This window comes from Cavia porcellus, unplaced genomic scaffold, assembly GCF_034190915.1.
Source record: "Cavia porcellus strain 051 isolate PalLab524CR breed Dunkin Hartley unplaced genomic scaffold, mCavPor4.1 scaffold_7, whole genome shotgun sequence".
In the NCBI taxonomy this organism is placed as follows: domain Eukaryota; kingdom Metazoa; phylum Chordata; class Mammalia; order Rodentia; family Caviidae; genus Cavia; species Cavia porcellus.
The window spans coordinates 26,347,234-26,368,728 of NW_026947490.1; the positions used below are offsets into that span (position 1 = coordinate 26,347,234).

A 21,495-nucleotide genomic window follows, 5' to 3' on the forward strand; every position below is an offset into this window, starting at 1 on the left:
AGCTGGCTGTGGCCCTCATCGACCCTCCACTTGACTCCTCTTCCTTCGAGCGGCCAGCACCTCGCTGCCCGCCTACCACCCCTTCCGCCGCTTTTGTGGCCCCCTCATCGTCCTACCACCCGCTCCTCTGCCGCCACACATACCTGCCGAAGCCACGGGCCCAGAGCCCGCAGCACGGCAGCCGCCCCACCCCCAGCGCCACGCCAGAGGCCCCACTTGCCTGGTGCGCGGCTGCCCCAAACACCGCACTCGCCTGGCGCGACGAACCCGGCAGTCCCAGTTTGGCGCCACGGATTTCGCGCGCAGACTTTGGCGGGCAGAGGTGGGGACGGGCAAGGGACGGGCAAGGGGCGGGTCCCGGGGTGTCTGCGCAGCGTCTTCGCGCGGAGAGTTGCTGGGAGTTGTAGTCTGCTGACACAAAGGAGCACGGAAAAAATGGTGTAGTGCGTGATCCCTTCCACGTAGCATGCTGGGAAGCGACCCTGAGCCTGCCCTCGCCCTGGATAAACTGGTGTGGCCGAGGGTCCCAGGAGGGGGCTGGCGGGAAAAGAGGACGTTCTGTTGGAATTCTCCACGCGAGGTACGGCGGGAGGAGAGGCGGGAGGTCGCGCGTAGCATCCCGGGAGCAAGGACCAGGCCCGGCTTCGGCGCGGGGCATTGTGGGAGATGGACGCCGCTCCGGGTTGGGTAGGTGAGGGGGAGGCAGGAAGGGTGCACATCTGGGGTAGAATCGAAGCACAGCTGGGTGGGACCGCAGGTCTGAGAGAGACCGCGGCGAGCTGGACTGGGAGGGCTCAGGGAGGCTGGAGCCAGCTGGCAGGGGCTCCGAGGGAGGGGAAGGAGCAGCTGTACGTGGGGGTGAATCTGAGGTGAAGAAACCCATCTGAGGACAAGGGGCCATGTCTGGAGGGAAGCCTCACGCTGGGGAGAATGGTGAGGAGGAGGCCACAGCTTGAAAGGGGGGAGGGATGGGTCTTAGGAGGAAGTGGACCACAGGTGAATATCTGTGACAATTCTGAGTCGAATTGGCCACAGTGGGCCACACACTGGCAGGCAAAAGTTCCAGATATCTGGAGGTGGGGAGCGCATATAGAGATGAGAGCATCTCTGGGAGACCTGAGCCATAGCTGAACGTGGTGACCCATGGGGGCCATATCTACTGGAGGGACAGCAGTTGCATATCAAAGACATCTGGGGAGAAAGGAGCCACAGATGCATGCCTGGGCGTGAGGGATCTGTGCCTGGACTTCAGGAGGACACGCGGAGATGAAATATCTTTAGAGAGGGGGACAGAAGGCTATGAGTTACAGCAAAATGTACAAAGTAGAAATCTCTAAGGAATGGAGGGTAGTAGTTATTACCAAGGATCGCGGACACCTCTGGAGAGTGAGATCTTAGTTGGATGCTAGGAACACATATAATGAGTTCTCCACAGCTGAGTTTAATAAACCCACCCCGTACCTAGGAGTAGTCACAGAGTTGGGGTTAGACTCCAGCTGAACCAGGGGAAAACACAGTGCTTAGGAGTCAGAAAAGATGAGATAGAGATTTACATCTGGACAAAAAGTTTGCACCAAGCCCATGGACCCTCATAGACACATAGACCTGCACTGCAGGGGCAGGCTGAGAATGGAGAGAACAAGCTAGGCTGTGGGGATGGGTTAGATATCCAGCTGTTCTCCCCCAGTCCCCTCAGGGCCCCAGGATGGAGCAGCCAGAACCCTTGCCCTGCACAGTGGTGGGGAAGGAGGAAGAGGAGCTGCTGAAACGAGCCTTCTTCTCCTGGGCTGAGTTCAGCCGCTTCTTCGACAAATGGTGCCAGCAGCGGTTGGTGATGTTCTCGGTCAAGAACTCCACGCGTGTGGCTCGCAGCCCCTGGGCCGGTGTGCCCCCGCTCTACAGGCTCGTCCACGTGCTCAAGTACAGCTACGTGCTGCTGGTGTGCAAGGATGTGCGCTCACCCAACCAGCCTACAGAGTGGTGCGTGAGCCTGAGCCTCAGTCCTGCACGGGGGAGGGAATAGAAGGGGATTGAGCCCCACCCAGAGTTGGGAGGGAGACTGGCTGGCTGAGACTGGCCAAAAATACGGAGGAAGGGAGTCAAAGAGTGAGCGACATCTTGGGCCCAATTTACAGACAGAGATAGGGAGACAGAGATGGAGAGGCAGAGAGCAAAAAGACGTAGAAGATTGAAACAGAACTACTAGAGAAAGCCAGGAAAATGGAGCCAGATCTTACACACACACAAAGAGGAAAAACTGTGATACTGAATTCTAGGAAAGCTATAAGACAAAGGAAATACCAGGGCCAGATCTCATGCTGAGTTGGGGATATGTTTGTAAATAAGGAGGAGAGTTGAACAAGAGCCAAAATTTCTGCCCTTCCTGAACTTTTAGACTGGACAGGAAGACTATCAATAAGAGAAGGTCACAAATAGTTTACCCCAACTGCATAATGCTACAAGGAGGGGCAGGTGATCTATCCAGGAGTGCCAGGAATCATCAGGGCCGGTAATGTTTCCACTGATCCCAATATTAAGCTGAGACTGTTCCCCATATAGTGTTGGGCTTCTGGCTTCCCTTTAACAGGCGAGGAGGCAAACCCATGTTTCCATGCAGCAAGCAGCCAACCCCATTTGTTCTCAGGTTTGCCCTGTACCTTGCTGCTCTCTGCCCCTTCTTGTGGAGTTGCTTCCTTATCCTGCCAACGAGGCACCTGTAGGTATGAGTTAGAGACCCATGGCTGAGAAGCCATAGAAAAAAATGGGCAGAGCATTTAAGAACAGGCTACTTGAGTCCAGCTCACCTGCTTACTGGGTGGGCATCTCTGAGCAGTGGGCTTCACATAGTTAAGCCCTAGTTTCTTGTCTTTCAAGAGTTTATTAGGCACTTGGCCCTTTTATGACTACATCACATCATTTTATCCCCTTGTTTAGTGCTCTCAACAATTCTTTGGAGTTGTTATTTCAGCTCCAGTTTCCAAGTGAGAAAACAGGCACAGCATGGTCACAAGACTTTCCCAAGATAACATAGCCAAAAGCAGGAAAAAAAACAGGATTTGGACCTCCACAGTGCAGCTACAAAATCCATGCTTCTGATTTCCACTTTGTCTCCTCCCCTACCACACATCTGTATTTCAACTATGGATTATCAGTATGAGAATCGAATCCGCCAGTATCCCAGATATTGCTTGGTTCTAGGCACCAGCCTGCTTGTCCATTTATCCAAGAAAGTTGTTTTGAGTAACAGTGTACATCGTATGTGTCTTAGAGGCTAAGGTTTCAGTGAGAAGCATCTAATACAGATAAGCGTCAATCACACTTGTAAGATGAAATTTCTCCTAACCAATGGTTTGACCAGGAACACTTCCTGGAGGACAATGCTAGCTCTGCAGTATGAGGGATGAGTCAGAATTGAATGGTAAAAAGAAGGGAAAAGGGAGCTTTATGAAGGAAAAGAGAATTTACAGTGTGGGTGGCATTGGAAATGGAAAAACACCGATGTTTCAAAGAACTTTTGGAGGTATGCTAAATGGTTTTGATTCTGTGGGGTAGGGAGAGTATCCCAAGGATTGTCTTAACAGGTGTGTAGATTTCAAAACAGGGCTCGGTCATTCATTTGTCAGCCCTTAATATTAGGGCATTGGTTCCAGGGCACCAAAATCCACATGTGCTCAACTCCCTTACATAAAATTGTATAGCATTTATATAAAGCCTGTGTACTTCCTCCTATATACTTTAAATTTTCTCCAGATGACTTATAAAATAATGTGTGTAAATCCTGTATAAATAATTATCCTACTTTATTGCTTAGAGAACGAAGAGAAAAAAGTCTGTGCATGTTCATTACTGGTACAATTTTTTTAAAAATATATTCCATTTGTGGATGGGTAAATCCGCAGATGGGGAATCTGTAGATATGAGGGCTGATTGAACTTACTGAGCACCTATAGGGCCCATATACTGTTCTAGGTTCTGGGGATACAGAAGAAATAGGCAAAAATTCCTGTCCCTGTGAAGTTTACATTTAGAGAAGTAAAACACAGTATTGAAGCATCAGTAGGTGTGATACTGGAAAGGTAGGTGGCTTCACAGAAAGGTGACCTTCCCTGAATGGGAAGGGGACCTCTGTCCTAGGGACTGAAATACCTAGGTTCAAAGAATTCAGGTCTGAGTCTCACAAAAACCCATGAATTGTTCTAGGAAAATGTACAGGATAAAATCCCATGAACTTGCTACTTTGGTAGATGGAAAGTGGCTGAATGTTAGTTTGTTATGCTTCTACTCAGTAGCATCATGTGGCTATATGTTTGTGTTTTATTATATCAATTCATGTGTTTAAGAGTTTTCTAAATTTGTATCAATTATATTACCAAAAAATCTCCAACCCTTGACATAGATTTTTAAAATTTAGCAGGCTCATGGGCATGTATATAAGAGAAAAGAGTGTGTTATGGATCCCTTTCTGGTTTAAGAAGAAACTTTGTTAGTATTTACTGGTGGTTCTCAAGGTGGCTTCTGAGGAGAATTGCCCTTTTCAAGAACCACTAGAAAGAAATGTGGGATTGTGCTACTGTTATTTGCTACCAGAAGCTGGGACTTCTTAAGCATATTCCAGTCCCTGGTCTGTTACCAGGGTCAGCAAACTGGAAAGCCCTCTGGCCAAATCCAATCTACAGTTTTGTTGGAACAGTCATATTCATTCATTTATATATTATTTATGGTTCATTTGCAGTGGAGTACCAGAATAAAAAGGGGTGATCAAAACATACAGGTGTCTAGATTTTAAAAATTTGTTGCAATAAAAACAACTTGCCATTAATCTTCCTCAAAGCATTCATTTATTGTATTTTTAATCGTACTTTGTAAAGACACTTGTGAAAGAAGACTCCTAGAATTGCTTTAGAAAGTGCCAAGAATGATGGGCTAATGTTTGAAGCAAGGGGGATTAATGGCAATAGGTATTTTATTGCAATAAATTGTTCTTTAAAATCTTTAAACATACACTGTATTTTTAATCATTCTATATTGCATTTGCTTTCTTACCACTGGCAGAAAGTTTGCCAATCCCTGCAGTATAAACCTAGAGCTTCATTTCTGAAAATGTTGAAAGCATACTTGCTCATAAAAAAAATGCTATACTTCCTTTCTGAAAGTAGAAGCTCAGAGAAATACCACTGATTTTTTTTCTTTTTTCTTTCTTTTTTTTTTTTTTTTTTTTTTTTTTTTTTTTTTTTTTTGAGTGCTGGGAATCAAACCCAGACACTTTCTCTTCCTATCTTACTGCATTTGTTTTAATACTGGTTGTAACAGTCTAAAATGATTTTGTGTTATGGACTGTGGCCTGCAGTTTGAGAACCACTGTCCCAGACAAACTTACACACACAGTTGTGTAAGAGAGGGTCCACTGAAGTGTGATCTTGGGCAAAGGGTGACCTAAAAACCCTATAGTAGTCAGTGGGATCTTGGACTGGGACATTAGCCATTAAAAGGTATGATTTCAAAGAGTCTGGGCAGTCTTTGGAGTGAAGAAACAAGTTGCAAATGGATATACAGATGGTAATGAGTGTACTAATCTATTACTGTTTTATTTATTTATTTATTTTGGTCTTTTTCCTTTTTATCGGTACCAGGGATCGAACTCAGGACTGCCTGCTTGAAAGGCAGGTGCTTATGCCGCTGAGCTAAATCCCCAGCCCTCTATTACTGTTTTTAGAAAACAAACAACAACAACAAAATTCTACCATGAATGTGGTGGCTTAAAACAAGAATTTATCATCTTGCAATACTGCCAATCATAATGTGGGTGTCTAAACTCAAGGTGTCTCCAGGGTTGTGTTCCTTCTATAATCTCTGGGAGAACCTGCTTTATATTAAAGCATCTGGAGCCCACCCGCATTCTCCATTCAGAAACCTTTCCATTTTCAAAGCCAATAGAGTAGCTTTTTCTCTCTCTCTCTCTCTCTCTCTGATCCTCTTACTTCTTTGTGTCCTTTCTAAGGAACCTATGATGGCATCAGACCTACCCTGAGAGTTCAGAATCTCCCACCTGGAGATTCTTAATTTAATCATACCTGTAGAATCCCTTTGCTATGTAAGGCAACATTCACTTTTCAAGTGACCAGATACGACCATTTGGGGTAGTCATTATTCTTCCTACAAACATAGGAAGCAAAAGTTTCAAAAGTAAACTTTCAAAAATACCATACACATCCAAGAAAGAACACACATCATACATGTGCAATTGATGAATTTTCCCAAAACTAAACACACATTTAACCAGCCCCCCAGAATAGTCTTGTCCCCTAGAACCTTTGTAACTCCTTCAGGGTTGATTAACCACACAGAGGTGCTTTCAAATCTACTAACAGCAGAAGTTAATGTTGCCCACTGTTGACGTTTATATAAACAGGAATCCTATCACAGATTTTTTTGTGTGTTTGGCTTTTTTCAAACAGCAGATGTGTGAGGTTCATAGTGGCATACTGTTTTGATTAGTGTGATTTTTTTTTAATATATCAACTTATTTTTTTCATTTTGTATATTTGAGCTGCACATACTGGCTACTACAAGTATGTTGCTGTGAACGTACCCCTGCATGTGTCTCAGTGGCCATGTGAAGGCATCTGTGTTGAGTAAGATCATGAGAGGAGAAGCATAGAAGTTGCTTAGCAGACACAGCCTCATGGTTTTCTAAAGTGGTTTCAGCATTCAACATGGATAAATGAGAATTCCAGTGGATGTACTGTCCATCAATCCTAGATGTTATCAGTCTCTTTGCTCTAACATTTTTATTTACTCTTTTAAAAAAAAAAAAAATGAGTCTCACCACATGGCCTAAGTTAGTTTCAAACTCCCAGGCAAATAGCTGGGCCTTGCCAGATGTGCCACTGTGCCCAGCTGATCAATCTCTTTAATTCGGCATGCTAAGGGTGTGCTGTGGTGTTTCCCTGGGCTTTTTATTGGTTATTTCTTTGAGTTTGAGCACCTCTTTATGTATACCAAGTTTCAAAACAGATACACACCTCATAAGACTTGTGGTGTGAAATGCCAGTTTTGGTAGTGGCTGCCTTTGGGGACAAGGAGGGAAAAGAATTCAACAGGAGAGGAGCCACAGAGATCTTCCTGCTTCCTCCCTATTATTGCTAAACCAGAAGCAGATATTGACTGATGTAAGACATTTTACTGCAGAAATCTTTTTTGGGAGTATAATAAAGCAGTTACTGATTTTTGACAGACTTGGCAGTGCTGAGTACAGGACTTGTGCAAGCATGTCGTGCTTACTGTGTTCTAGATACTATTTTAATTTCTTTACCTGTATTGCTTTTTTTTTTCCTTTCCTTTTTTTTTTCTTTTTTTCCGGTACCTGGGATGGAACTCAAGACCGCCTGCTTGCAAGGCAGTTGCTTATGCCGCTGAGCTAAATCCCCAGCCCACCTGTATCACTTTTTAAAAATCTCCAACCATCCTATGAGGAAGGTCTGATTGTTACTTTTAATATATGGAGAAACCAACGTAACTGGACAAAGTTATCTGCCCAATATCATATAACTAACATATCCTTTGGGCTTTCTAGTTTTCTCTATGCTGGAAACAATGAGAGAGTGAGAAAGACAGACAGAAACTCGAAGGAAGGAAAGGGGTGTGGCAGAGGGATGTGACAGTGATTCCTTCCGCAGGTCCTGCCAGCCCAGCTGCCCGGCCTTCATCACCCTGAAGCTGAGCCCGCTGCGGGATCGCCTTGTGGTGTCAGAGTGCCAGCTCACCCACTCACATCCAGCCTGCCCACGTGGGTTCGCCTACCACTTCCGCCCAGGCCACCTGCTGGCCAACGCCTGCCTACCTGTGCGAATGACCAACCAGATCTCCAAGCAGTTCGTGGCGCCAGACGATGTGCGCCGCCTACTGTCCTACTGCAAGGGCCCTGACCATGGCGTCCTGGATGCCCTGCACGTGCTGGAGGGGCTCTTCCGCACTGATCCAGAGGCCAAGGTAGGATCTCACTGGAGGTATGATGGGAAATAGCAGATCAGTTCATTTATTCTGCCAGGAGAACTGAGTGATTCATTCATCCCTCTGCCTGCTCATCCCTTCACTCCTTCCCACATTCATTCATTCATTCCTTTCTACACTAACCATCTTCTGAAGCCTTGGAGTGCAGTGATCAAGACATATGGTCCCTGTTGCTGGCTCCCCAGTGGCATTTACAGCTCTGATGGAAGTGTCAGTGGCTCTGTGCTGTCCAATGTGAGCCCCAGCTACATGTGGCTGTTGAGTGCTTCAAATGCAGCCTGTACCATGAGGATCTAGATTTACTTTATTTTAATTAACGGAAATTTTAAATAGCCATGTTTGTCTGTTGTCTACTGTGTAGTTAATTCTGGAACCACTTTGCAGTTCTAGTGGGAGAAACCAATGGTGAACAGATGCATCCACAAGGGTCAGGGTGGTGGAAGTGTTGGATGCTGGGAAGTAGCTGAAGTGAGAGAAGGAACACTGAAATTTTCTTCTTAAAGTGAAACACACAAATAGAAAATGCACAAGTGATAAGGATATAGTTTACAAATGTTCACAAGGTGAAAACAGTCCTAACTTACCACCTAGAGCAAGAATTAGAAGGGGTGTTACATTGTAGACTATGGTGGAGGGAAGATAATTACGGAGCAGAAAAAGATGAGGGTAGGGCAGTTGTTAGTGGGGGCTAATCTTTTATTTCTTTTTTTAGTGGTGAGGGGGAAATCAAACCCAGGGCCTCATGTATGTTAGATATGTAACACTGAGCACACCCCGCCCTGGAAGTCCTCCTTAAGGAAATGGTGGTGAAGCAGGGGTGCTAGATGGAGAGAAAGGACTCCCATCCTGTTGTGAGAGGGAAGAAGCAACAGCCAGTGTTGAACACTCTCAGCTGCTTTTATCCAACTTCAAGGCTGGGTTAAATGTGAGAATTAAAAAAAAGACAAGAAGGGAAAAAAACTGTTTATCCACCTGGCTGTGTGTTTGTCTCTCATGCATAGAAATGGTCCCAACTCAAGGTAAAGTTGAGATGTGAACCCACTTATGGGATCCAGTTACTCTCTGTTTCATATTCATAATCAGCCCTGATACAAGCCACTGGTCAAAGTGCAGCCCTCTGTGCTCACCAAATATTGACATTGTTCTCTCATTTGATTGAGCACTTACTATGTGGAAGGCATTACTCTTAAGTGCTTTACATATAAATGTAATGAGATGAGATGAGATGAAAATGAGATGTAAGTTCATTTACATCTCATCAGACCCCTGGGAAGAAAGAGCCCTTCATTCTCATCCCTGTGTTACAAGAAAGAAAATGAAGCACAGAGTTACACACGGATCACACATTTACTCAGTGGCAAAGCTAGGCTTTGAACCCATAGTCTAGATCCAAGTTATAGGAAAGAGAAAATAAAGCACAGAAAGGTCAGGTAACTGGACCAACATCACACAGTTACTCAATGGCAAAGCTAGGCTTTGAACCCACAGTCGGATCCAGGTCTGTCTGTAGTGTTCATTGCTGTGCTATACAATTCCGGCCTTGACAAGGTTTAGGCCCCCACCCATGTCAGTTTGCTCTTCTACACGAATGGGATCTGTACACATGTTCTCTTTATTCCATTAGGCATCACTGAATTACTAGCCACTAAATAAATAAATATTAGCCACTGAATAAATAAACCTCAGTTGTTCTTTCCCAAAAGCACCCTCTGTAAGGCTGCTCCTGAGCAAAGCAGCTCATTCCTAAATTAAAACTGTCAAGGAAAGGGATTAGCCCTTGAACCTCCATGGTGGAAACCACTTATGGTACCCAGACTAAACCAGGGTTGTCTCCTGGCTCTGCATTTTGGCCACCCTCATACTCTTAAAAGAAATGAAGAGGAAGGCCTCAGACCAAAAAACAAGCCAACAAAAGGTTACTACTTTTCTTTTTCATGTTCTTCCTTTCTGTTTTGGGTGGGGTTTGTTTGTTTTGATTTGCTTATTTGAGACAGGGTCTTGCTATACAGTTTAAGCTGGCCTTGAACTCACTATCTAGCCCATGCTGACCTCAAACTTGCAGTGATCCTCCTGCCTCAGCCTCTCAAGTGCTGGGGTTACAGGTGTACACCACCAAACCCAGCAGGTTATTCCTTTATAAAAATATTTAGATGTTTAATTTCTGACTACATAACATATTCACATGGTCCTGAAATCAAAAGAGTACGTGGTGAAAAATCCCCTTGTCACCTCCTGTGCCCCAGGCCTGTACTTCAGCGGTTACCCAAGTCACTGGTTGTTTATGCCCTAAATATTTTTCTGTTTTATGGCCCCTAACTGCTCAGTGGAACTTCTTGCAATGGTAGAAATATTGCACATGCTGTCCATTACTGCAGCCATGCATCATTTGAAATGTAGCTAGTCTGATTGAGGAACTGGATTCTTAAACTTTGTAATTGAAATTTAACTATTCCCATGAGCTGGTGGTATCTGTACTGGGCAGTACAGTGCTACGTACATACAGGTAAGTGTGCACTCCTCTATTTTAACATTTTTTCCTCTACCTCACAGCCAACCCCATTCTGTAGGGTTCTGTACTGTACACAGTTTCACATCTTGCTTTATATGTCCAGGGGTGCTAGATATCAGCATCTTTCAGTCTTCCTCTGGGACTAGTCAGATCCACCTGAGAAAACTCCTTGTGGCTAGGGGATGAAAGTGGGGGAAGAGGGCTGTGAGCTGGTATTAGTCAGCAGTGTGCACTTAGTCCCTTTTTGGGGCTTAGGATCCCTCCTTCCTCACCCTTAGAAGTGCCTGATGTCACCAAGGGCAGTGCCTCATTCTGCTGAATGAACCTCCAGTTACAGGGAAAAACTGCCAAGGGAAGCGAGAAAGGGAATTATAAGATCTGAAGGTCAAGCTGCTTCCTCGGTAGTAGCCTCAGTGGCTTCTCACTGTCTGCCATTGCAGGGCTTTGCAAGGACTCTGCTCTTGATTCTTAGTTCCCCTCAATTGCTACTTTAGTGTTCATGATTTCTTGTAGCATGGTGTGAGTTAAGGGTCAGCTTGTTCCCAAGTTTTGTACCTGTTATCTTTCCTATTTCCCCTGTCTTTAGAGAACACAACAAAGCTATTTTCTCCAGATGTGCTTGAGGCTCAGGAGAAAGTGAAATTAAAGAGGTGTGTTCAGTATGTTGCCTTTAGACAATTTCTCATTGGTTATAAAATCTATTGAGTCCTTTATTGTTAATGTAATACTAACATAAGATAAGCAACAGGCATATACTGTGTTCTTCCTAGTGGTCTTCAAAAGGGTATATCAGCTTCACCTTACTATTACAAAATATCCCAAACCATTAATTTATAAGGGAAAAAGAGAAATCCATCCCCAGTTCCAGAGAAGTGCCAACCTAGGATCAAGCAGCTCCATTGCTCTGGGCCACTGGAAAGAACAACATATCCTGGCAGGAGCACATGGAGAGGCAAACTCCTCACCTCATGAGGCAGATGGCAGAGAGAGACCTTGGGGACAGGCAGGTTCCACAGTCTCTTGGGCTCATAGCCCAATGATTTAAGGAATCTTCACTAGCCACCTCCTAAAGGTTCTCCCACCCCTCCTGTTAGTGCCATCCGGGACCCAGCCTTCAACACAGAGCACTCTGGGGGATACTACTGACACTGAAACCACAGCAGGAGAGCAGCTTTTTTGGTCTTGGAAGGGATCAAACAAGAAGATAACTCCCTAAGAGCCACAAAGCACATCTTATACTCAAGACTGGATGGCTGCTTCACTCAGGGAGATGTTAAGACCTTTTCTAACTTGCACCAAGGCAGGGATGGCCAGCTGCAGGGTCCAGTCATTTGCCATTGCGTACTTGTGGGCTTCCAGTGACCAGCCAGCAAGCAGGCTCTGGGCAGAGAGAGGCCTTGCATGGCAAAGCACCCTTCTCTAGTGTATGCTCTGCCTTCTGAGAAAAGCAATTGTTGATTAAATGTGCTTCTTTCAAGACTATTAAGTGGTAAATCAGTATGATTAGAGAGCAACTAAGGTCATACATCTAAATGACTGAAGCACTCACCCTGTGACCCAAATTCTGTTGCTTGTATTTCTTGTGCAAACGACAGTTGCATAGCTTGGAATGATTTCTATATGGTGTCAATCACTGTGACTCATGAAAGCACAAGATTAGAAATAGCCAAAACTCACCAGTGGATAATGGTTTTATCATTTGTGGCACCTCCATTTATGAAATATTATAAAGTGCTAACAACTAGGAAAGGTCTAAGAACAGATATGGTAAGATCTTTCAAATACATTTTTAAGTTAAAGAAAGTTGCAAAATAGTGTAAATAATATGCTTTGTTATGCACAAAATGGTAAAAATAGGAATTATAAATGTGCTGGCATATACTTACATAAAGAAAGTAAAAGAATACCAAGAGGCTGGGTCTAGTGACCCATGCCTATAGTCCCCACAGTTGGGAGGCTGAGGAAAGAGGACTGCCTGCCGAGAGTTCAAGACCAGCCTGGACTACCTAATGCAACTCTGCATCAGAAAAATAAGAATACCAAGAAATATGGATGAGGGTAGGAATAATGAATGTGAACAGGATAGTTAGTAAAAAGAAATAGGAGTGAGACAGTCAGTATGGTTTTTCTTTATTTGACATATAAACTTCTGGATCATATGAACTTATTTGCACATTCAAATAATTTTTTAAAAGATAAAAAATGAACACTAGTCACCAATATACTGTATCTTTTGGTTTCTCTCTTGAAAAGAAAAATTAGGTGAGTGATGTCAGGCAGGATGGCCTGGGCTCTGCTCTAATAAGGACCAGCCTTCAAATTGTGGTGCCTTAACTCATTTCCTTCCTGCTCATCCACACAGGTACCATGAGAGGACATGGCAAGTACTGCTTGTTTGTTGTTTGTAGATGCAGGAGGGCAGGCATCTATGCCAACATAATTGCCATATCCTTCAGGGAGATCCTAGAAATGAGGCCTAAGGTCACATCCAAATCAAGTCACACCTATGCAAGTGCCAGTGCCCAGTGCTGTGGGAACACAAATGCTTGGCAAAGGAGCAGAAACTTTATGGGGGGCTGTACTGCCAAGGTCCTGCCAAAGCCCTGCTGGAATATGGGATCGACCATCAGGCGTAGGGTGCACTTCTGCAATCCCAACAGTCAAGAGTGCAAAGTAGGAGGATTGCCTTGAGTTTGAGGCCAGCCTGGACTACATAGAAAAAACCTATCTCAAAAGCACCAAAGTAAATAAATAAGTAAAAATAAAAATACAGGGTTCATATTTCCACTGCTGTGTAGGCACCTGGGCCTACTGCAGCTCAGTTTGAGTTTTTCTCTCTTATGTCTCCACAGGAATATTCTTCATACCATATAGCCTACTTTCACATCAGACCATCTATTTTTGGGATGACAGAGTAACCGCTGGCAACTTGATTTTATTTATTTCTATGTGTGCTAAAAGCTTTATATGCGTTCCAGCTGTGCCGTTTGCTGTGTGTAGCACATTGAACAAGTTGTGAACAGGCTATTTGATTTCTCTATGCATCAGTTTGTTTATCTGGAAAATGCATATAATAACAGGTAAAGATAGTTGCAGGGGGGGGAAGGAAGAAGAGATGGAGAGAATGAGAATGATGCCCAGAGTAGGAAGCCCTGTGTATGTTAGCTATTTAACTATTGTTTTTGTTATCTGGATCTTTTTCTTCAGGACAAAGTAGAGAATAGAATCATTATGGTGATAGAAGGAAGGAAGGATGTGCTCGCTATCTATAGAAGGAAGGATATTCTTGCTCCTGAGAAGAGGTGTAGATGGGAAATAATAAGTGTAATAGTTTCTGGTGCTAGCATTTGGAGAATCTGCCTTCTACACCAAATGCACTCCTCTGCCACCAATGTATGTGTCCAGAGAAGACACCTGCACTCGTGTGGGTCCTCAAACTGCTCCTCCCTGGGGCTCTCTGTCTCCACAGATGTGCCACCATGCAGTGTGTGCCTCAAGCTCTGAGTCAGGCTTGATTGCTGACATTTAGAAAGCTGTGGGGTGAAGTAATCAGGAACAGACCCTGAGGAGTCCAGTGTGACTGAGGCCATGGTTGACAAGGCAAAGTAAAATCAGAGATCCTGATTTTCCTTCTTTGTCAGTTTTGCCTCACTATAACCAAATACCTGGCACAAGTCCTTTAGGAAGTAAAGAGTGGTTCATTTTGGTTCTTGGTTCTGGAGAGGCAAGTCAAAGAGTAGGTAATCCCGGTGATTTTAGCCTCTGATGAGGGTGGCAAATAATGAATGTGAAAGGACAAGTTCACATCTACAGCCAGGGAGGGGAGTAGGAGGAATGGAAGACACCGAGACTGGGGATGCCAGTGACCTAAAGACCTCCTTTTAGGGCCTACCTTGTAAATGTCCACAAAACCTCCCAATATTCCTACCCCCAAGAACAAGTGTTTAACATGTAGGCCCCATCCCTAGGGTGCAGACTCTTAGTTTTACTTGGAGTTGGTTGGAACATCCTGGGGAAAGTTGTCAAGCAGGGCAGGGGGGAACCTGATGGGAGTGGCAGTCATGGAACTGATGGGAGAAATTGAGGATGCTGGAAACCCAGTGAGTAGGTGGTCATAATTATCTAGACGGGAGAAGGTGGTGGCTCCAGACAGGATGGTGGTCAAGGGAATGAAGAGAAATGGTCAGCATCTGGACTCATTTTGAGGTACATTTGTAGGATTTAGGGATGAAGCATATGTGCAGGGTGGGCAAAGAGGGAAACCAAGTATCAGCCCTGAGTGTTGGGGCCTGAGCTGGAGTGAATGGTGAAGCTGTGGACCAAGGTGGGCTGAGCAACAAGAGGCAGGTTGTGGAAGTGTTAGATATGATTGAGCTCATATTAGCCAAAAATGTCCATTTTATCAGGTAAAGAAACACAGACACATGGAAAGGACGTCACCTGCCTGAGGCCCCACAATAAAAGGCAGATCTAAAATTCAAAAGCAGAGTCTGTCCCCTGAATCTCCACTCCCAAGATGTGGCCATTAGCTCTCACCACATACTCTTCTCATTAGTTCACTCACTCAGGATGTTTTGAGCTACTCAAACATGTTCTCAGTTAGGTACTATGCAAGGTATCAGAGATGCAAAGGAAGCCCTTGGGAGCTTGTGTCTTCAAGAGGACTGCTAGGCAATGGGCAAATTGACAGATATGACAAGCTGGACAGTAGTAAGTGTTGTGTCCAGTAGGAGCTGTTGAGAGATGGGGCATTTGCCTAGTTGGGCGAACACTAACGATCTTTAGAACAGGTGGTTTTTGAGCAGAGATGATGAGGATAGCAGCAGTGAAGTCCTGGAGAGCCCCTCTGGCTTGCTGTGTAGTGTTCCATGTGGCATGATGCATTTCATTCTGCCAGTCACCAAGGGACTCTTACTATCATCACTTAACAGATGACAGTCAGTCACGCTGGGCAGTCTGGCCTCAGAAGCTTTGTTTTTAACAGCTGTCCCCTGTCTCCCAGTGCTAGAAGAAATGAATATTCCATTTCTAGGAGGAGACATTGGAGAACACAGGAGTTATAGAGGAAACAGAGGCACTGAACAGTAAAATCAAGCAGGAAACGGAGATGTGACTCAAATCTGGATGCTTGGGCCATGAGAACATTAGGGGAGAGGGGAAGGGCTTGTCTGCCGTGACCCATGTGGCTCTTGAGGTTCTTGGTGTGAAGGATGGTGAGAGGATAGGAAAATGAAGAGACAAAGTTGGGGTCAGGTAGAGGCCTTATCCTCCGGATGGTACTGCGCAACCACTGTAGCACATTTATTTATATTCCCAAGAAGAATGTCAGTATCAACCCCACTGCCTAGCAACTTGTCTGGCTGGCCTGGGCCCCTTGCCTTCTTGGAGCTGGAACAGTTTGTTTACATGGCTTGTTTTGAGCTTTCTGTGTTTTAATGGCTGATCTTGCATGAGCCCCACACATGTGATCAATCTCCAGCTTCAACGGCTCCCTACACTTGTCAAAACACAGATTGCTGGGTCCTTTTCCCAAATTTCAATCTCAGCAGATCCGAGATGGACCCAAGAATATTTGCTGTCAGGGAATTTGTGGCTGATGCTGACACAGCTGCTCCAGGGCCAAAGCTTTGAGAACCACTGCCCTAGGCGCCCTCAGCACATGAAAGAATGAATACCTACTTTCCAGCAGGAAAACTGAGGTTCAGAGAAGCTAGAAGTGTTCTGTATGCAAATATCATACAGGTATTATGTCAAAGCCAGGAAATGGGGCTCCAGAGTCCCAGGTTTTTAAACATTCCTCCACACTGCCTCCTGCTGGTCAAAAGAATGAATGCGAACATGCACAAAAGTGCTTGCATCCCGGTTTCCCCAGAGCTAGAAGCCAAGCTGGGCAAGGTTTCAGGCGTCCCCTAAACTTTCTTTCACTTCCTACCCGCGCCCGCAGGTGAAGCTGGTGTTCGTGGAGGACCAGGCAATGGTAGAGACTGTGTTCTTCCTGACGTCTCGCACCAGGGCGCTGCTGCGGCGCTTCCCACGCATACTCCTGGTGGACCGGCTGCCGGCGCTTCAGGGCGCGCTGGACCTGCTGGCTGTGCTATGTGTGGATGGTGCAGGTCGTGCACGCCAGGCTGCCTGTTGCGTGGCACGCCCAGGCACTCCGAGCCTCCTGCGCTTTGTGCTGGTCTCGCTGCTGCAGAGTGCGCCTGATGTCAAAGGCCGCGTGCGCTGCCTCACAGCAGGGCCTGAAGTGGCTGCGCAGCTGAGAGCCGTGCGCCAGTTGCTGCCTTGTGCACGTGTTCAAATCTGCCGTGCGCAGGGCCTGGAGACACTCTTCAGCAAGGCACAGGAGCTGGGTGGTGCCAGCCGCGAGGACCCAGGCTTGTGGCCACTCCTGTGCCGCCTGGCAGGCGCTTCGTCCTATGCGGCCTACACCGAGGCACTGGCCGAGCTACGTGCCCAAGGCCCAGATGCCTTCGTCAAATACTTTGACCACAACTGGGCACCCCGCCACGACATGTGGGTGCGTTTTCGAGCCTATGAGGCATCTCGAGACCTGGACGCCTGCGCCCTAGTGCGTGGCCACCGCAGGCGACTCCTGAGTCGCCTTAGCCCTTCACACAGCGTGGCGCAGTGCCTTCGTGATCTGGTGGCCATGCAGTGGGCTGACGCGGCTGGGGAAGCAGCCTCTGAGGGCGCTGATGGCCGAGGGATGTGGCTGGAGAGCCAGCTCGGGAGTGGGGCCCAGGTGGAGGATATGAGGGACCTAGAGACCGGTGACACAGGAGAGATCCCGCCAGAAAGGGAGAAAGGGAGGGATTTGCAGAGGAGAGATTGGCCAGAGGCCCATTTGGAGAACCAGAAAGGAAGAGTGCTAGAACGGAGTGTCTGGAGAGGGGCTCAGTTGGAGAGAGGGCATTTGCGAGGGCCAGAAGTCAGAGACTGGAGGGGACCCCATGTGGAGGATGGAAGCTGCAGGGTGCTGGAGATCACAGACCCAAGGGGAACCCAGTTTAAATCAGAGAAAGCTAGGTCTTTGGAAGGAAATCTTTGGAGGGGCTTGCAGCTGCAAGATGAAAGAGCAAATGTACTGAAACCCCGAGAATGGAAGAGACCAGAGTTGGAAACAGAGAAGGGAAGAGGGGTGGCTGTCAGAAACTGGCGTGAGATCCATTTGGAGAAGTCTTTGGAATTGGTTCCTGAGAATGGAGACCAAAGGGGTGCTCAGTGGACAGGTGAGGGGCGGAGAGGGCCAGAGATTGCAGAGACAAGAGGAGGGCAGTCAGGGGTCAAAAGAAGACGGGGCCTGGAGGATTTAGTGGTAGTCCACCTGGGAGACACCAGGGCCACAGGCATGGCAAATGGAGATGCCGGGGGAGCCCGGCCTGTGGGCTCCAAGAGCAGGGCAGGACATGGGATGGAGTGGGGGGACACAGGAAGAAGGTGTTCAGGACTGGGGAACGGAGTCCAATGTACCACTGCCAGGGGGCCTGTGTTAGAAAGCAATCAAGAGTGGGCAGTGATGAGTAGTGGGTCCCTGGCTGCTGGAGAAACCTTGCAGGTTGGAAGTGAAGAAGAAAGCCCAAGGGAACCAAAGAGGCTCTGCCGCCCCTCCCGAGAGGAAGAGATAGATTGGGAGCCACTGTCCAAATTCCGAGCAGCCTGTGGGCCAGAGCTGGCAGACCTGGTGGCTGAGGAGCTGGCCTTTGCTAGGCAGCATGGCACCCGGGGTTTCCACTGGACTGGAACTTGCTTTGCTCTTAAAGATGGCTCCTCAGACTTTTTCTTGGATGGAGCCCTCACGTACTGTAGCTGCTCAATCCACGCCGCCCATCGTTTGCCCTGCCGGCACCTCTTTGCAGCACGTCTGCTCACTGGGGCTGCTTTATTTCACATGGACCTGCTCAGGGATTGCTGGGGGAGTGCCCAAGAGCCCTGACCCTTCAGGCTCCTGCCTGCCACTCTCTATGTGGAGGACAGGCCTTCTTTTATCCCAAAGATAACAGGGCTGAGCTATTGAGGCCACCCCTGTCCCTCTGGCCACTTCCTGGATCATCTAGGGACCTTATCTTGCAAAATTGTCTCTCTGGCTTAAGGGGAAACTGACAGTGTTTTCTGAGGTCCTGGAGCCACAGCTGTAGAAAATGCTGGTGGCCAGGTTGGGCTCAGAGGACTACCCTCAGGAGAGGAATGTGAGGAGAGGTACAGACAAGAGTCAGGCCAAGGCAAAAGACAAGAAAGGGGCAGGACTGGGGGAAGGGAAGGAAAGGGGGAGGAGGACACCAGGCTCTGGGGAGACTGGCAGGAGTAGACTGGTCATCACTGGAATTGGAGGGCCAAAGATGGAAAAGCAAGGGAAAAAGTGTAGAACAAAAAGATACAAAGGAAAGGTGAGGGCAATAAAGGTAGAAGGGAAAACACAAAGCAAGGGCAGAAGACAGAAGAAGAGGCAGAAATAGAGAAGATGAGAAAACATGGCAAGGTGGGAAGGGAGGGCAGACGAGGTGACAGGGAGGACAGAAAATTTTGAAAAAAGCAAGTCAGAAGTGGTTGGGGTTTTTCTCAAGAGCTTCATACTGGGCCTCCCGGGACCTTCTGGTTTTTCATTGCAAAATGAGAGATGACACTAAAAGCCTGGGGGAATGAGCTGGAGACTCCCCCTGGGAAGGGAACTGTCTGGGTTATTGTACTTCAAGACAGGAATAAAACAGTATTATTTTGGTTTCCATGCTGAGTTCATGTCTTCTGGGAGAGGGTGGGAGGCTTGGATCCAGAAGAAAATTGAGGTGGCCTACTATCCTTTTATTTCCATCAACAAGTCCTTGCAGAGCCAGGTGAATGGAACTGAATCATCACAGCAGCTCAGCCGTTACCCTCCCTCACCCAGCCCAGAGCACAGAGCTGGCAGCTTCCAAACATCCATCAGTTCTACCTCAAATGATGACATGCTGATTATCCTTGCTGATGACTGGCTGAGAATGGACATATAATCCAGGCAGGACAATGAATCTGTTCAAATTTGGGTGAGAGGCTCTGAAAAAGCTCACTCCTAAGAAGTGCCAGAATGAGACAAGTCTACACCTGCTCTGAACTACTTTGGGCCAGAGTGACAGCAAAGCCTGTGCTGACAAGGACTGAACTGAGACATGAAGAAAATCTGGAAAGCTGCTTGGCTCTGATGAGTCTGAAATCTGCTCTATCACTGGGTTCTGAAATAAAGGATATATCCTGATGATTTAGGGAAATTTGAGTTGAGATTTCTGTTGTCATAATTGATGAAGGTGACTTTAATGTAGCTTTATAAAGTCCAGTGTGAGGTGTTTGGAGACTTCTCAAACATTAGCATGAATATCGAAGGTGCTTCAATGGTGGGGTACAGAGTTGGATTCAGTAGTCCAGGTTGGGGCTTGAAATTCCAAAAAGGTCTCTGATACAGTTGATAGATCCTGCAGTGCTTATAATTACTTGGAATGACAGTGAAAGACTTTAGTAATAGACAACTCAGTGGCTCAAGTCACAAGAAATCAAAGGCTTCTACTATAGATAAATACAAGGGATCAAACAATGTCAAATCTCCCCTATCTCATTTCTCCTGATCTTTATTTATGTGGCAAAGAAAGCCCTCCGATTTTGGATGAGAAAGATAGGTACTTTAAGAGCTGTGGCATCATGTGCTCATATCTTGATCAAAAAAGACCTTTCTATAAGTATCCATACAGTAAATCTCAAAGAAGAACCTGATAGGACTCAGAAAATATATCAGTTATTACTACATTACTGCTGTGTTAACAGCAATAACACTTTAGAGATATATCAGTAAGCATTTATTGCTTATGTGTCTTTAGTCACCCGATGGGGTGGGGGAGGGGCAAGTCCTTTGCTTTTCAAAATGTTATCCATGGAACAGCATCATTGACTTTTCTTAGGAGCAGGTACGTAAGAAATCTAGAGTAGGAGGTTTTTGGTCAATAAAACAGACAAAGAGCAGGTGCTTATTCTTAAAACTGGACCTTATAGGACATGTTTAAGAGGAATAATGAAGAAATGTAATTTTGACCAAGGGAATAACATGTATAAGTGTAGTTTACCCTTGAGGAAGGCAAAAAAAAAGATTAAAAAGCCAAAGTTAATAATCCTTAACTGTCTACCTGCATGCCCAGCTCACAAGTGAAATCAGTCCTTTCAGTCCACTTCTTCTGAAACTTCCTCCTCCAAGAGACCATCCTGGGGCATTCTGTATAAAGAGTCACTTCATCCTCTTTCTCCACTTTATTTTCCACAACACTTAGTGCTACCTGGAATGGTATTGATGTGGAATTCAGGGTCAAACCAAATGGGAGACATGGCACCATAGAGACTGTAGAAGGCAGCTTTATTTTGTTAGTCGGCTGGTAAGAATCTCAGTTGCAAATCATTAGCTGTGATTGGAGTTTTCCAGTCATTTATATATGTTTCCAAAAGGAAGTACAAATGGCAGATGACATAATATCCTATGATTGGCTACATATGTCTTTGTCACTAATTGTTAGGCAGAATTTATTCTTACAGAAACAGCAACTAAAATGAGGTTGCTATCACACAACATAGAGAAAGAATCCATTGTTGGTTGAGACTGGCTAGTGATGTCCTTTAAGTGATTACTCTCTGGGACTCAAAATCAAGAAACATTTCTTCCTGGCTGAGCTACGCTTGGAGTTGGTGTCTGGTATGTCAAAGCTTATCAAGTTTGTAGCTAATCATGGGAACAGGTTGGGTCTTCTGGTCTCATATTTGAATGGTGTTAGAAATATGATTAGTATTGGAAATACAAGTTTTAAAACTTCCTCTGCATTAAAATAGCTTCTGTAGTACTACTTAACTCTTTATCAATATGGCATTGTGATTAAGCTTATCAAGTGAAAAGCCAGACTGCCTGGATTCAAATCCTATCTCTACCCATGTGACCTTCAGTTGCTTAACTTTTCTATCCTGCTGTTTGG

General features: G+C 46.0%; 2 protein-coding genes across 6 annotated transcripts in view; one reads left to right on the forward strand and one right to left on the reverse strand.

Moving 5' to 3' along the window:
- The window catches only part of Lig1 (DNA ligase 1), a 41,237-nt gene extending 40,841 nt beyond the window's left edge, over positions 1 to 396 (reverse strand). For both annotated transcript variants that reach the window (XM_063253006.1, XM_003461349.5), the window contains exon 1: positions 221 to 396. The gene's annotated coding sequence lies outside the window, so the exon portion shown is untranslated. The remainder of the gene's footprint in view (positions 1 to 220) is intronic.
- On the forward strand, positions 397 to 19,242 carry Zswim9 (zinc finger SWIM-type containing 9). 4 transcript variants are annotated; one of them, XM_003461346.5, is made up of 4 exons: positions 584 to 687; positions 1,688 to 1,980; positions 7,677 to 7,989; positions 16,464 to 19,242. In XM_003461346.5, the coding sequence occupies exons 1-4, from the start codon at positions 667 to 669 to the stop codon at positions 18,453 to 18,455; spliced, it is 2,619 nt and encodes an 872-aa protein (XP_003461394.2). In that variant the 5' UTR covers positions 584 to 666; the 3' UTR covers positions 18,456 to 19,242. The 4 variants fall into 4 exon arrangements, with proteins under 4 accessions (XP_063109077.1, XP_003461394.2, XP_013006623.1 ...); XM_013151169.3 differs by lacking the exon at positions 584 to 687 and adding an exon at positions 716 to 933; XM_063253007.1 differs by lacking the exon at positions 1,688 to 1,980 and having other exon boundaries at positions 397 to 687.
- The last annotated feature ends 2,253 nt before the right edge of the window (positions 19,243 to 21,495 follow it).

What these genes read in the sequence shown, in the direction of transcription:
- Zswim9 (XM_003461346.5), top strand. Translation starts at nt 667, where the DNA reads ATGGACGCCGCTCCGGGTTGG. An exon ending in TGGACGCCGCTCCGGGTTGG is followed by an intron (nt 688 to 1,687) that starts GTAGGTGAGGGG and finishes GTTCTCCCCCAG; the next exon opens with TCCCCTCAGGGCCCCAGGAT. An exon ending in CCCAACCAGCCTACAGAGTG is followed by an intron (nt 1,981 to 7,676) that starts GTGCGTGAGCCT and finishes TTCCTTCCGCAG; the next exon opens with GTCCTGCCAGCCCAGCTGCC.